Below are 15,285 nucleotides of genomic sequence, written 5' to 3'. Positions count from 1 at the left end.
CGCTAAAAGCATGGTATCTATGATAATAATAAGAATCTAATGCTAGTAATCGTTTCTCATATAAAATGCAAGGCCTTCCGCGATCAACCCTTTCACCTCCGTCGAAACCTGCCAAACCCACGTCCTCTGCCTCCGCCTCTATTCCGAATTTTCAACGACCGATAATTTGCATGAGCCTGAGGATTGACTTTCCTCGTCGACGGCTTCTTTTCAACATTCTCTTTTTCCTTTTCCTTTCTCTTCTTCTTCTCGTGCTGCTGTGGCTGTTTCGTCTCATGGCTGCCCTTGGACTGCTCATCCGCATTCCCAATAGCCTCCTTCATTTTCTCTGAGAAGCTCTTCGTCCTACCCAGCGGTTTCGAGACGGTGTCGTAATCCGGATCGGAGTCCATGTCTGACTCTGCTTCAGCTTCGGAGATCGAATGGAGAGAGTCCCAGTCGCCTTCTTCGAATTCTTCCGCAACATTTGTCCCGTGTTCTTTCCCAGGGCGAAGGGAGGCGGGTTCGGTCTGTGTTTCTGCTATGGCCACCAGGTCATCGTCGCTTTCCTCCGGTTCAGTATCGCCACTGCCGTCTTCGCCAACGGGAGTAGATCGGGACGGTTTGATGGATCGAGGTTGGCGCTGACTCTGGCGTTGTGGTTGAGACTGAGGCTTTGCTGCTGCTGGCCTTGGCGCAACAACAGGCTTCATGCGCACTAAACGTGTCGTGCGCTTCTGGCCCTTCTTCTTGTATGTACGGCCCTGAGTAGTTGGATCCGCTGGGATTTGACTATCGGCTACTTCGACGCCCGTCCCTTGCTGCTCGTTCTCCATCTCGCGAAGCGCATCTAGATCATCATCTAGTCGCTCCTCTTCCATATCGCGTAGACCCTGGACAATCTGCGAGAGGCCCTTGCCTACGAATTGTTGTGGCTTGCGGGAGAGTATCGGGCTTAGGCCGCCTGCATTGGCATTGGGGTTCGACGAGCTGAAAATACCGGACGTAGACCGTCGAAGGAAAGACGGTGTCTCGAGGTTCGCAGGATCGGCATTCGTAGGAGGTTGTGGATTTGGCTGACTCGCCCTGTTATTCCCAAATGTGCCTTTTGAAGCCTCATCCTCGACAATAGAGGAATATTTCCAAGCCGTCGGGGTCGCGAAGAGAGCCGAAAGATCGTATATCTTTCCTGATGAAGCAGGTGTTCGCTCCCCTCGCGGTGTACTTGCTGCCTCTTCCTCCTCTTCCTCTTCAGCGATTGTATCCATTGCCTTGCGCTTCTTGGAGGGCGTCTGCGCGGACATATCCTTGACGCTTGCTATCCGGGTCGCGGAAGGCGTCGCGGTGCTGCCTCCCGACTCGGAGAGCAGGTCGAAAAGACCGAGTGCTTTGCCATCTCGTTGCGGCGTTGGTCCGATGGCTGTCTTTAACGGGGACGAAGATTGCATATGTGTCGAGGGACTGAAGAGCCTGCGGAGCACGGAGGGAGAGTCATACGGGTCAACATTCGCGGGGTGCGCTGTTCTCGCTTTGGAGGGTGTCTGAAAGATGTCTTTTCCCTTCTTCCGCGGCGTAGACGTAGTCTGTCCGTGGCCGTGGCCATGGTCCTGACTCTGCTCCGGCCCATTAGGTGAGGAGTGCTTGCGCTTTTTCAACCGTTCTCCAGAGTTATTATTTTTCGAGTGCGACAGGTCGTTTTCCTTCTGATTGTTCGAGGGCGATTCTTGGGCTTTCAGGCGCGAGTATTCCTTGTATTTTGCGGCTGGGTTGGACACGATTAGTCCAAGGCTATGAGCTCGAAAATGCGTGCCAAAACGCGCAATAGTAGCATACCAATTTCAGGAGCCTGTTTGATATCACCTCGCCCTGCTTTTTTCCCTCCGTTGGCTGCTGCAAATTCCCTCTCCCACTCCTTCAGTTCCGCGCGCAGGGTTGCCGCGTGTGTCGTAATCTCCGAGACAGCAACCGCGGCCATTATTGCAGTTCGGGTATCTATGCGCGATGTATTATAGTTACTGTTAAAGCGGGGTTATTTTGCGGTTCAGGGAAACCGAGAAGCGCCCTGGTGGTCGCAATGATAGTCTGGCCTGGTTGTTGATCGCGTGGAAATCAATTAACGCGGGTGGCTCGCGCGGATGACGGAACGCGTCTCGCCCTTAACACTTTTTGTCTTCCAGCTTATCGGATCTTCAACTTTTATGATTTGCCTGAAGTATTATTTAAACCAAAACCCCGCAAAATATTTTACATGAAGCAACTGTTAGAATACATTCTATAGGCGCAACGGGCCGTGCAGTGGTGAAATGGAGTCTCCTCTAGGCCTGATACCAAGTCTAGAGGTAAAGCCATGGTTGCTTGCTATTATACATGGATCAAAGGTCTGCGCGTGGTATAGCAGCGCGCAGCATCGCTGCTGGGGTGGGAGCGTGTGTCTCTGAAATCGCACAGCTTTTCAACTTCGGACAAAACTGATATCCTTGAGGCGAGTTTGGGATATCCCTGTTCGGAGACACTCGAACTAATACAATGACATGCCTGGGTTGAACTCGTCATTGAATATCCAACTCATCGGTTCGGTGCCGCCGAGCTCTAAAAATGGATCAGAGGCCTAGTGTATCCATGAGCAAAAGAACGAAAACCTGCAAGACAGCGATTACACTCACCATGAAGTCCCATTCCCCAGTTATGTCCGTCGGCATAGCACGGTGAAGCTCAGCTGCCACTTCCGTTGACTGGTCTTGAACAGCTGCCGCCTGTTCTAATATGGGCAGGCATTTTTGTCCTACTTCTTCGACAGCCTTGACTAACAATTCTGGTATCTTGTCTTCTCCAAAACCGGCCATAAGTCCTTGGACGTCCGCTGCGATAAGGCTTATGAGCAAGTAACCCATGACGCTCGTCTCACCGGCCTCCATCACTCTCAGACACCACTGCTTGGCTTCCTGCAGCACAGAAAGCAAGTCTGGCCGCAAGGGAGCGGGGCATATGCTGTCCTCCTGCAGTTGTGACCGGAGTTCCAATGCGATAATAGCCGCAGCATGAATAGTGGCACTTGGGTAAGAGCCCGAGCTGCATGCAATTAACCGCGGGAAATCGCTATCATTGGAGGAACTTGTATCACAGGCCTGAGTAGTTGAGGCCGGCCAGGCGGTTCTCCATAACTTCAGCGACGATTCAACCACCGACTTTTGTGAATAGGTATAAGTCGTCCCGCGCAGTGCTGGGCCAAAGTACGGAATATGAAGCGCGAAGAAATATCGGTGCATAAGGAAATCGATTGCCGTGGTTTCGTAGTGGGAAGACGATGGACTACCAGTTGACTTTTTGCACGCTCGGAGAGTTCGACCAAGCTCCCTATAAGCTGTGCGCAGCTCTGCGTCGAACTGAAGGGTCTCCTTATAAGTGCCAGAAGAACCGACGTCGTTCAGGAACTTGACCACTGCGAGGCGTTGGGGAAAGGTCCTGCGTAGCGCTATTGCAAAAGACGTCTGTGTCATTTCTTCACTTGAGCTTGATATTGGGTTATGAACCTCAAGCTGATCGTCGTCGAAATTACCGGGAGGCGATGTATCAAAGTCGTCAAGGGAAATCAAAGCGGGCCCCCCAGAAGTCAAGCTGGATTGAACGTTCACTTCAAGAATGGTGTTCCAAATCCGCCGGTGCATCTCAGCTTCAAACAACGTTGTCTGGGGTAGGTGACTTGGATCTCTATGTAGACCCATATAAATTGCTTTTCTAAGAAGAGCACCAACGGAGACCCACGGTAAATCCCCACTGACTCCAACCTGTTCTTGCGCAAACAAAAGGAGTAGATTGGTCTGCATGGCTTGAATGTTCAGCCTCGCCTTGTATTTTGGTCCGGATATCCAAATATGGGCCTCATATACCCATCGGATGGCAGATGACCGCAGCGAAAACTGGTCATCATAAGTAACCGCTCCGATTGCCAAGACTAGCTTCAATTGAATCACGAAGCTTATGTCTCTAGCTTTTCCGGGAACCCAAAGTTCTTCATATTTCCTACGAAACGTAGGAATGTGCAAAATTCGATACAGCGACTCGGTCTTCTGGAGATATTGGTGGACCAACGCATCAGAAATGGCTCGAGAGGGCAATTCGGAGGTCGGTGGTGAGGGCCATGGAGGTGCCCGTCGCGTTTTAATGTGCCTGGCTAATAGTTTGCACTTTTCTATACCGACCCAACCATCCGATGATTGTTCTCGTGAATAGGGATCTAGTATGCTGAAATAGTCATGAATCTGATTGCTTGTCAGCTAGTCCTTGATGAACTAGCGTCGGCACTCACCAGATACGCAATGCTGACAACCCAATGGCTTTGACCAAATAGGCGCGATTTGTGACTAAGATTGTGAGCAATAGGCTCAGGCTGCTCCGGTGCGCCTCTTTTGTAATGGAGACGAAAGGTTCTTCCGGCCAGGGCGAAGCATGTTGCGTGGTTGGAATCCGGAGCTGGGCCATGAACAGGCTCTGGAACCGTATGGGCCAGCTGGTCCTCAAGCTGTCGAATTCTGTGCTTTAATCGGACTGTTTCGTGATCTTGACCAAGGTTCTCGCTAGACTTCGATGCATCTGACCAGCTAGTCGCCTGTCTCTGCGATGGGTGGCTTGAAGAGCTGGATACATCACCGAGACGTATCGGTCCTTGCGACTCAGGAGTCAGATAGTGTCTTGGACTGGATGGAGAAGGGCTGGGCTCCTCGTAAACACAATTTCCTGTTCTAGAGCGTTTGCAGGTGCTGCAGGGTCTTTCTCGATTGCATCGGGTCTTGCGCTTCCGGCAGAGAATACACGAGACTATTGGCCGCCTGCGCTGTTTCTCTGGCGCGATTACGACTGTTTCCATTGTGATGAAGATTACATCTCAAGGAAATGAATATTGAATGAGTGTTTGCATAGTTGGAAGGGGAAGAGAGATGACGATGAGCTGGAGGATGAGATGATCTTATCTCCGTCGGTTATTCCCAAAACGGAAAGAAAGAGCCGAGCCGATATACTAGGTTAAGCCGAGCCCTATGAGAGGTAAAAAGAACTGCCATCCTTTTATCTATAATTCGTTTTCCTTGGAAATATCTCAGTATATTTTCATTGCGGTCTCTCTTCTACTCGTTCCTTCTCATCCATATCTTTCTGCCATAGAGAACTAGCAATTACTTACGCGGAATAAAAATATAACAAGTTTAACGCCATCCATGAGATCTTGCGAAGAAGTATTAGGGCTATTCTATAACGCTGTAAGGTAACCAATGCAGTGAATAATATCGATTATCTTTTGATCCTGCCACATTCACCAGCTCGTCAAACCCTTCAGCCGATCAAACCCTCCTCGCAATTGAGAATCAGGGTGCACCACCTTCCCCTGCAAAAGCGTATAGTTGACGACTCCCTCGCAATGTTCAGGGCGAACCCTCGCCAGCCAAATCATCTGCTGCTCCTTCTTGCGATAGATCAACACGTTCGCCGCAAACTTATGCCCACCGACGTGGGAAACATAGAAAATACCCACACCTCCAGGCCGCTCGTCATCTGCGTCACGATGCAACCCAAGGGGTCGAAGATGCCGTTCGAGTTCGCGCTTTATTAAAGGAGCTGTAATTCCGCACCGCGCGTCTCGCCGTTTATGTGAGCAGAGGAGCACAACGTAATCATATTCACACGGCCGGGATTTCAGCCGGGAGTCGGGAGGTAGGGTCGCTGTCGCATCTGAAGAACCTTTTGATAATGGGACGTCGATGAAGCGGTCAATGACCTCTGTAACATCGCCTGTGGTTACCGAATCCACGAACGTAAATGACGGCAAAAGAAGAATAGAAGTTCCGTTCCCTTTAGTATCGCTGCCTCCGTCGTCATCTGGCGACCTCAGATTTGACGCAGAAACCATCATCCGCTGTTCATTGCACTTAGTACTGTTGGCGGTAATAAGACAGGGATATCAGGTACTTACCCCATGCTTCGACCCATGGGAGCCATGAAAAGCTTCCATTAAGCTCCCACGTTCGTTCTCGACTTTCTCCTTCCAGTCTGACTGCCCTGTTGCAACTAGGACGTGCGTGTGGAACTCTTTGATATGGCCGTAGAGTGGTCGCGAGGTCTCGACCTTCACTTTGGAGGGGTATTTTATTGTGCAGTCAGCGCAGTCTTTCTTGCAGTCCGGTCCATCTTCCTTTAGGTCGACGGTGGGGAAAATGTAGTTATCGCGTTGTAGACCGGTTACGGAGAGGAGTGATCGTAGCATTGTGCGATGGGTGTCGAGTATATTAATTATCTGTGCCAGCGGATAATATTTCCTAGGTAAAAGTGAAGGGTTTGTTGAATCTGACCCTTGTTGATGGGAAAAGTAAGCTATATATCTTAGCGATGCCTCGGGGATATCTAACGCCGAATACCCCGAGTACTATCTCCGAGACAATGGACTCATTAAAAAAGAACGTCCACCATACAGTTTCTGCCTAAGATTCGGGCTAAAGAACTGTTCCAATAATAAGTGGCTGTGAACATCTCTGCCTACTTTTGGCCCGTCATCAATATGTTTTCTTTTCTCTCATTCACTGCCCTGCCTCGGAGTAACTGCTTCCGGACTTATGACGCCGCTGCCTGCAGATATACACGACTCATACGGTTGAGATAGAGCCTATACAGACTCTGTATAGAGTTGATCAGGTATCTGATAGGCAGGTGGGCATAGTCACCTATTCGAAGGTCACCTAGCTTGGTAGGTAGGATGGCTCGACACCAGCGGTCAAGGCCACGCGGTAATGGTATAGAAAGCGGCCAACAGCGAAGTAGGCACTCTAATCCTGGAAGTCAAGATTCAACAGTATCCAATACGGAGTAACTGTGGGTGACGACGAAAAGGACATGATCTGTGCGTGGCCTTTGCCTCAAAAACTGTGGCTTTTCCGCGCTGGAAGTCAATAGCTTATCACTCTAAATTAACTATACTAGATTTGGATTAGTGTACTCATACTTTATATATCCCTGGGCGCGTACATGCTAAGTATATCTAAGAATAAGTATAAAAGGCCTGTGACATTAGCCTAAAGACTTATTATAGCTATTATTATTTCCTAAATCTATAGCTATCTTATATTCTTATATATAATTAACTAGGATATTAAAAATATCCCTAGCTGATAGTAGAACTTCTGGATATTGATATCTCCGATATATATCAGAAGCACCGATATCACCGAGTACCACTATCAAGCATCATATCATACTATATAAACAGCTCCTATGTACCGAAAACATCGAGAAAGTGATTGTCAAACCACAAGAGAGCTTCTGCACGGAAGTCGTCATACTCGATAAAGGAGCCATTTACATTGAATACCATATTTTGCCCTACATTCCCACCTGCAGAGGTGTTATAGATAGGCCAAGTGGTCTCTTCATTGGCACCATTTGGATCGAGATCGGCGATCATCCTGATCCACGCCCCAGATACCTTCTTGGCCAAGGCTTTGTTTGCTTCAGAAAGAAGCGGCTTCAGTCTGTAGCCTTCGCCTGGTATGTCGTTGAAAACACATGCTACCTATTGATAATTATTAGCCATGTGTCGTTCACGAGAAAGACACCGTGGTGAGCTGGTGGAATCTTTAACTTGCCTCAAGGAAATGAGCTGCAGAAACGTTGGCTGCTATGCCATCTGGGACGGCGTCAAACCTGTAACTCCAACTAGGAATTCCATGTTGAGACCAGTAAATATTGGATTTTCGACGCCAGGCAATATTAGTTATATCGCCACCAAAAGCATTGCCCCGTCGGTCCTGGAGACCCAAATACTCTAGATCAGGTGTGGTTTCGCTTATGACTACAGGCCAGGCCTGGAGACTGGGGATGCCCACATTCTGGATGTTAGGGTATATCAATGCAATCTCGTCAACAAGCTCGTTGACACTCTTGCCGGTTGCATGTTCGACGTTGTCCGCGAAGACTGGTCTAACCATGTTCTTAAAATCATCATCCGAGTTGATGATTGTCACATTGGCGTTCCCACGAAGCCCCCGAAAATAACCACCTTCATCTGTATTGGCGCCGATCAAGATCGGAACTTTGACGAACCTCCCGTCCCGGAACTGGTTTGTTGGGTAATCTTGGATGAAATCGCCATCCATCACCGGAGCCCACTGCGCAATCCCAGATACATTGACGGCGTGATTGATCTCATCGAACGGCGCATTCCTGAGGCAGGGAATAGTAGCGGAGGTTCCCACAGTGCCGGCACAGGACGTATTCAATACAAGTCGATCAAATAGATCTTGGTCAGCGACAGTGCTGTTAAAACCACCAGGATGGAATCGAGGAATGCGACCCCCAAACCCAGACTCCCCAATAGCCGCCCGGAAAAGTCCATCGTCACGACCTGACATTGCTGTTAGTTTACACTGCTAGTGGAGCAAGTGACATAAACAGTCCCAATTTCTCACCATTGTAGGCTAATATCTGAGCCGCTAGAGCTTCAGCACCACAACTCTCGCCTACGATAGTCACCTTTACTGGATCGCCGCCAAATGCAGCTATATTTTCGTTGATCCAGCGCAGGGATTGACGCATATCATGATACCCAAGATTGACAGCGCCAGCCTCCATAGCCTCCTTGCCCATAAGCCAACCCCACACCGAGAGGCGGTAGTTAATGGTAACACCGATAAATGGCTTGTCCATGTTGACAGCATCTCGCACGGCATAGCTGTAATTGTATCGTTTGTCCGAGCCTCCACCTTTGGCAAACCCCCCTCCATGGATCCAAACTGCAACTGGTAGTCGGGAGGTGTTGGTAAGATTAGCCGGGCGAACAATGTTAAGGTAGAGACAGTCTTCTGACATGGGATAACCAGACCAGTCTGCATTCGGACCGGTCCAATCAATACCATAGCCCCAACAGTGCTCCTTGTATTCGGTGGCAGGTAGGACTCCGTCCCATGATTCATTGAGAGGTTCAGCCCGGGAGAAGCGGACTACTTTCTGCAGAAAATCGGTCACTGGGCTTTACCAAAAAGAATTGGCAGCAAAAGGTACCTACCTGAGCATATCGAATACCTAAAAATACATCTTGGTCGTATGTGGGTACGTGGCGACCACCATATGTCCCGTTCTTTGTATTGACAGTGGGTCCGGAGTATGAGATGGAACCAGCAAGCGTAGCGCGAACCAGGTAAGCTACACCCAGGAGGGAAAGAAGATTCATGGCGGCTATGCATCAAATGGAGATATACACTAGACTTTGGTGCTGTATTATGCACCTTCTGGGGTGTGATCTATATCCACAGTTGTGAGGAGATAATATCTAGTTGCCGGCCATCGACGCTCGGATACTAGATCAGAATGTATGAGCTTATAGCTCTCAAGCGCAATATTGCCGACTTGATTATATCTAAGGGTATAGAGATATTGTAGGCTTCAAAACGTGGGTACCAAGTACTTTTGATGAGATGTAGAGCCTAGTGACTTAAGCGACGGTGAGAATCTTGGGCTGCAGTAGCTAAATACCCTCAATGACAATGACTTCGAACAATTCTAGAGTGGGAAGTATAATTTCACCATTATTAACCTCCAACTCCCTGTCAACATATAGTGCGCGTGCTTTGATATTTTCGCGTATCACGCTGATCCTCCCACCAGATATAGGGATGTGAGAACCAAAGTTTTGTTTCCTAGCACCCGACATGTTGATCAGATGCACGACGACGTTAGACCCCGAGGTGTTTACCGTAATATTCACCTGCTCTGCGATTTTACACGAGAGTATTTCCTTCGCGCCACCCTCCTCGCTGAGTATCTCCCCAAAAAAGTCTCGGTATACGGACAGCCCGAGATCGCGATATCCGCGCCCGACAGTGAAGGGGATGACAACCCCTCTACCACGCCCGAAGGTCCCGGTTGCATATCCCCTTTGTTCGACTTGTGTGTTACCGTATGCCTTTTCTGGAGGGGAGAATGGTGCATGGGCGAGCAATTTGTAGGCTCCTCCAGTGCCGGTCTTCCATTCAAGCAAATGATGTGCGCCATAAACGGGAACAAGAGGACCTGTATATGTATGCTGGTGTTTGTCAAGTTGGGGGAGTGCAAAATATGACGACCACAGTTGCTCACGTTTGTCATCTAGAGCAAGCCGTCGGGAGAATGGAAGCGACCTGAGCTGAGCCGTGCCCTCATCCGTGATACCACTAGATCCAGTTGTGACGAGATGTCCGCCAGTAAGCACCCAATTGTCAAGGACAACAGCTGTCTCTACTTGGAGGGCGCCGAGATTAGGTAGAATAATATCCTCGTATTTCGTAAGCCTCCCATTCTCGGCCATTGCCACCACATGCTCCAGTGCAATGATGTCGAAGAGTACATGAGATTCCTGCATCGATAAGTAGAGTCCTTGGTATTCGGAGAGAGCCTGCTGGTATTGCTTTTCTGTCATATGAGCTCGATAAGGGCGTACCAATCCGGTCTTAGAAGAAGGTCGCAGCCCGTTGTAGACGTCTCTCCATTTCTTGTGGAAACGGGATATCTCTCTCGCGGTTTCTAGGCACAGGTATGGGATCAGGCCAGGTGTGCCCATCATATACGTCGAAGGATTTCCGCCCCTAGAGATACACTGGAGAAGGTACTGTGCGAAGTGAGCGGGCTCCTCGCTGGCCATGCGGTAGGGCATATCTAGGAAACACGTCGAGTTGACTAGCACAGGCACCTCTGGCCGATAGGACATCCATGAACTGACAGTTTCCGACGTAGTATAATGCCAGAGCTCCCGGCCAACAGCGTTGTTAGCCTCATGGAACATGATGTCGGCAGATTTCCCGAGAATTAAGCAGGCCATTGGGAGGCGCTGCGCTATGAATGTGCGCACTCTGTCGGTGATCAGGTCCAACACTTCCCGGCTAAAACTAAGCCACCGGGGATAGCTGCCATCCTGGGGCTCTTTAGGCAGTTCTTCTCCACCGGAATACTTAAGCCAACGGGCTTTGCATTCAGCGCAGTGGCAGACTCCGTGATAGCGCTTATAGTAATCTTCCTCGTTCATCGTCGTCCAGTTTATGAAGAAACCATCGAATGGGTACCACTTGACGACCTCTTCGAGAATGTCGAATATCCGCTCTTGGTAGTAGCCTCCGCATGGGCATACGGACACGAGGTCCCCGGTATGTCTTTGCATTTCACCGACGGGTGAGACATAACACCATTCGGGGTGCTCCTTCGCCGTCTCCGCGCTGACCTTGGAGAAGTCCATTCGTGCCAATAGACGTATCCCCCTGGAGCTAGCAGCAGCAAAAGCATCTGAGATCAGATCACCACTCTGTCGTTGCGCAACCAATGGGTTCTTGGCGTGAAAAGGTAACTCCGTTGGATATTGCGCCTGGATTCCGCCAACGCCAATGAGCCACGCATCAGCTCCGAGCTCGTGGATGTAGCTAGCAACCTTTTCGACATCCATATCCACATCAACTTCGCGCAAGTTGGTCTGGAGCATGCTGAATGGCTTGCGCCACCATTCTTTGGTGTTGGAGCTGCCTGTGTCTCTCATGTTTGTCGTGTTGGGACTCGTGAGATTCAATCAAGGAGGCTGAGAGAAAACAATAATTAGCCTGGAAACCACGCAACGCCCAGTTTATTATATCCATAGCTTGCTTACTTATTATGGCCCAGGAATCACATGGCGCATCCCCGTCGGAAGATGAGGCAGCCACTTGGCGACGGCTAGCATTTTCACGGCTATTAGACACGCAAGCATTTGATACCCGGCTGCTTCGATCATCTCCTATGGTCCACAATACATTGAGTAGGGGCTAATACGTGCCTCTGATGGACGCGGTTAATATATCAGCCAAAAAAAAAAAAGTCTCCGGAAAGTTCCTGGAAGTGAAGTTTTATTCTGCCCTTTCAAGCGACGAGATTCAATATAAAACCCACACAATCACGAGAGAGGGCTCTTCTTTCATCATCTTCTTTATAGGTTTGCAACCTACAGACCTAAATAATCAGTAATTCATGTTTAATTTCGGTGGTATTTACGAAAAGATGTCCTTCATGAGCATCCCCTCGCGGTAAGCCGTCAAAGCACCCACTCTGAACATGCCAATCCTGACAGTGAAGGAGTAGCCTCCGGGGCAAGACTGGTTGGTCTGATTGGATCAATAATTATTTCAGAAGATTTTCTCACCTTTTATAGCCCTGATAACCGGAGCATCATCTGGCATTGGTGCCTCGACTGCTGTCCTCTTCGCCAGTTGCGGAATGAATACTGTTCTGACCGCGCGACGAGCTGATAAGCTGGCCGAGGTAAAGGAGAAGTGCCTTGCAGCATACAAAGATTCTGGAGCCATTTCTGATGAGAATACTGTGGTTGTTATCGAGGCCGATATGTCGAGTAAGGTGGATGTCGAACGGGTAGCGGCAAGACTTGAGGGCAGGAGACTTGACATGTATGTTAATGCAGGTTGGATAATACTTGCCACAAGGCTGACCGGCGCGAAACTTTATAGACTGGTCAACAACGCTGGAATGGTGCGAGGAAGGGAACATGTTGGTGGTAAGTCTATCCCGCTTTTACGCTCAGGGATTATGTCCAACTGAGCCTTTGCAGATATTGGTAAGATTGGCATGGTGAACACTTGTTTCCGGGTTATTTTCTAATAGTTATGCCTAGCCGACGATGATATTGATGCAATGGTACAAACGAATGGTGAGATAGGCATCCTTCCGTACACTGCTTATCTGCCCTACTGATCGTGCTTAACTACATCTGGATATTAGTCGTCGGCCTCATTCGATTAACCCAGACCGTCGTACGACAGATGAAAAAGCAAGGCGCTGGTGTAAGTGAACGACCACCTCCCAGCCAAAATTGTACCATGAAATGAACTTTAGGTGTGTATAGACGATTATCAACCTCGGCTCGATAGCAGGAAGAGAGGCATATGCAGGAGGTAGGTTGCATGCCCGCCAACTTAAATCTACCATTTACCAATAATTTTGAATAGGCTCGATATATTGCGCAACCAAATTTGCCGTTGCCGCATTCTCGAATTCCCTGATGAAGGAGCTAGTCAATACCCCCATTAGGGTATGCGAAATTCAACCTGGTGGGATTTAGCCCTATCGCCTGCTCATTGATATATTAAAATTGCTGACTCGCTCGGTTAGGTATGGTTGAAACTGAGTTCTCCATTGTCAGATTCAGGGGCGACAAAGACCGCGCAAGCAGAGAGTACAAGGGTTTAACTCCTTGTAAGCATAGCAATAGCCTCTGGCATTGTCGAATATACATGACTGACAGTAATCTCATAGTAACGGGTGATGATATTGCGGAAGAAATCGTCTGGTGTGCAAGTAGGCCTGACCATGTTCAGATTGCTCAGATGCGTAATAATCCATCCCCATCCTCCTATCTTGCTCCTCACTGGCAGCGGATTTGCTAACCTGGTCGTAATAGTTGTTTTCCCAACTGCTCAAGCATCTGCTGGAATCAGCTACCGGAAGCCCGAATGAAAGGAAATTCAGCCTATGGTGGTTCTTTCGGTGCTTTAAATAGACATCGACGTACTTGTTACCTGGTTATGTATCTACAACGTCTGTGATGAAATACTAGTCTGCTTGTCTGGTAGTTAGATGTTTGAGCTAGAGGTCTCCCTGAATCAACATTTATATAACCTTGTCATATTTCTGAGAGAAACCGCATGGCGAACTAGGGGCCCTTTGCTCCCTGTTCTATACGTGGTGCTAGTGCACTCCGTGGCCGTGACCTAAACTTAGCTCTACAGCGTCCTGTAAATTCTTAACCCAAATGTCATATTGGAACATTTAACAATAGCTAATAAAATAAGGACCATATTTCCCATTTATAAACCGATAGCTATGTCTTGAGACTTACAACAGGCTATGCTGCTCCATAAGAAGACCGCTCTCTCCATTAATTTCTTTATCGAACCCATTGCGCTTCTCGAACTCTTCAAACTCCTTGCTGCCACGCCGAAGATATATGCTGTCCACCGACCGCTCATCTAGGCCCTTGGATTTGGCTGCTGCAACCATATTATGGAGTTCAGCATCCACCTTGGCCCGTTTGAACCCTGCGTTTCGGGGATACCAGAATTTCCGCTCTCTTGCGGGCTTGAAATCTCGCACAGAATCACGGCCGAGATTGCGGAGGATCACTTGCTCAAGAAGGCTCTTTAAATGGAGTTAGGGCCCTAGGTCGACACATGTCATGGATTTGGGGGCTAGGAGGATAACGCACATAATTGCCATCTGGGCGGTTGAGGTTGTATGGACTGTGGAGTGAGACATGTGGGTTGGAAATAACTCGAGCGTAATGCAAGTAGTTTGGACTGGCGCAATGAGGAAGGAGGCCATGTAGAAGAATAACATCTCCCTTTCTGGCGACGATGGTCGAGAACTGTTTGCAATCCTTGACATGTGCGCACTGTCGCTGCTGATGATCGATGGGTGGGTCAAGGCCTTCGGGGTGGGCATAGAGATACTCGACAACACCTGGTACACGGTATCGGTGAGTGTATGGATGTATCTGGAGCGATATTCCTACCTTTGAGGGCGTCTTCACACACGCAAGTACCGCCACCTCGAGCCGGAATATCAGTGAAGGCATGGATCACCGTCAAGGCATTACCTGACGAGTCAAGAAACATGCGATACCAGTCATCGTCTGTATGCCAACCACCCAGGTCTTGAGGTGGCAATAGTGCGGAGTTATTGATCTGAGAGGCTTTCTCGCTACTGCCGAAGTTGATGATGAAAGCCTCTCCGTAGTATCGTTCGCGCACCGGGTCGATCCTATCCTCGCCGCCGCAAATTTCAACAATTTTGGCCCAGGCCTCCGGGGCAAATTCTTCAGCTGGGACCTCTCGATGTCTAGGAAGATGCAAGTAGTCGCTGTGCCAAGTGGACTTGTCGTGCTCATCATAGCCAATCCTTACCCATAGGTCTTGCATCCATTTGTCAATATATTCTTCCTTGATTGCACCTGGGACCCGAAGCCAACCCTTGGTGAGGAAGTGGTTGACTTCCTCGGGTGAGAGGTGCTTGTATGGCGGCATTTTCCGTCCTTTCGTTTTCACGCAGTCTATATTGATGAACAAATAAATGTAGACTCGACTGGAGATGGGACTGTTGGGGAGGCATCATCCTAGCTTCTATAGCTTGCAGGTAACTGATTTACTCTGCGTGCCCTTGACAATACCTTCTAATCTCCGGAGTGGTTTTTTTATCAATAAAATCTTAAAAATACGAGAGATATATTTTCATTAATACAGGCTACAATAAGTTAAATTATATAGA

At 48.9% G+C, this 15,285-nt stretch overlaps 7 protein-coding genes across 7 annotated transcripts; 1 reads left to right on the top strand and 6 right to left on the bottom strand.

Moving 5' to 3' along the window:
• Window positions 1-92: 92 nt before the first annotated feature.
• sld2 lies at window positions 93-1,954 on the bottom strand (the record flags this gene model as incomplete). Its single annotated transcript, XM_040809950.1, has 2 exons — window positions 93-1,741; window positions 1,813-1,954. The coding sequence occupies 2 exons, from the start codon at window positions 1,952-1,954 to the stop codon at window positions 93-95; spliced, it is 1,791 nt and encodes a 596-aa protein (XP_040665809.1).
• Window positions 1,955-2,160: 206 nt separating this feature from the next.
• On the bottom strand, window positions 2,161-4,891 carry ASPVEDRAFT_39430 (uncharacterized protein). The gene is made up of 3 exons (XM_040811919.1): window positions 4,286-4,891; window positions 2,643-4,238; window positions 2,161-2,587 (listed from the first exon to the last, which is right to left on the bottom strand). The coding sequence occupies exons 1-3, from the start codon at window positions 4,841-4,843 to the stop codon at window positions 2,498-2,500; spliced, it is 2,244 nt and encodes a 747-aa protein (XP_040665808.1). The 5' UTR covers window positions 4,844-4,891; the 3' UTR covers window positions 2,161-2,497.
• A 393-nt stretch (window positions 4,892-5,284) lies between these two features.
• On the bottom strand, window positions 5,285-6,232 carry ASPVEDRAFT_128420 (sucrase/ferredoxin-like domain-containing protein; the record flags this gene model as incomplete). Its single annotated transcript, XM_040806546.1, has 2 exons — window positions 5,285-5,884; window positions 5,942-6,232. 2 exons carry the CDS (start codon window positions 6,230-6,232, stop codon window positions 5,285-5,287), a joined length of 891 nt encoding a protein of 296 aa, XP_040665807.1.
• A 999-nt stretch (window positions 6,233-7,231) lies between these two features.
• ASPVEDRAFT_884058 (uncharacterized protein) lies at window positions 7,232-9,187 on the bottom strand (the record flags this gene model as incomplete). The annotated part of the gene is made up of 4 exons (XM_040818309.1): window positions 7,232-7,531; window positions 7,635-8,362; window positions 8,427-8,981; window positions 9,019-9,187. 4 exons carry the CDS (start codon window positions 9,185-9,187, stop codon window positions 7,232-7,234), a joined length of 1,752 nt encoding a protein of 583 aa, XP_040665806.1.
• Window positions 9,188-9,410: 223 nt separating this feature from the next.
• On the bottom strand, window positions 9,411-11,515 carry ASPVEDRAFT_149017 (alpha-amylase family protein; the record flags this gene model as incomplete). The annotated part of the gene is made up of 1 exon (XM_040808187.1): window positions 9,411-11,515. The coding sequence occupies one exon, from the start codon at window positions 11,513-11,515 to the stop codon at window positions 9,482-9,484; it is 2,034 nt and encodes a 677-aa protein (XP_040665805.1). The 3' UTR covers window positions 9,411-9,481.
• Window positions 11,516-12,009: 494 nt separating this feature from the next.
• Window positions 12,010-13,479, top strand: ASPVEDRAFT_149016 (uncharacterized protein; the record flags this gene model as incomplete). Its single annotated transcript, XM_040808186.1, has 12 exons — window positions 12,010-12,035; window positions 12,091-12,107; window positions 12,161-12,413; window positions 12,474-12,520; window positions 12,575-12,580; window positions 12,638-12,673; window positions 12,745-12,806; window positions 12,869-12,917; window positions 12,972-13,073; window positions 13,135-13,218; window positions 13,279-13,353; window positions 13,424-13,479. 12 exons carry the CDS (start codon window positions 12,010-12,012, stop codon window positions 13,477-13,479), a joined length of 813 nt encoding a protein of 270 aa, XP_040665804.1.
• Window positions 13,480-13,857: 378 nt separating this feature from the next.
• Window positions 13,858-15,044, bottom strand: ASPVEDRAFT_127285 (uncharacterized protein; the record flags this gene model as incomplete). The annotated part of the gene is made up of 3 exons (XM_040806443.1): window positions 13,858-14,160; window positions 14,228-14,481; window positions 14,534-15,044. The coding sequence occupies 3 exons, from the start codon at window positions 15,042-15,044 to the stop codon at window positions 13,858-13,860; spliced, it is 1,068 nt and encodes a 355-aa protein (XP_040665803.1).
• Window positions 15,045-15,285: the final 241 nt, after the last annotated feature.

This window comes from Aspergillus versicolor (genome assembly GCF_001890125.1).
Source record: "Aspergillus versicolor CBS 583.65 unplaced genomic scaffold ASPVEscaffold_3, whole genome shotgun sequence".
Taxonomy (NCBI): domain Eukaryota; kingdom Fungi; phylum Ascomycota; class Eurotiomycetes; order Eurotiales; family Aspergillaceae; genus Aspergillus; species Aspergillus versicolor.
This window is presented reverse-complemented; position numbering and strand designations above follow the sequence as displayed.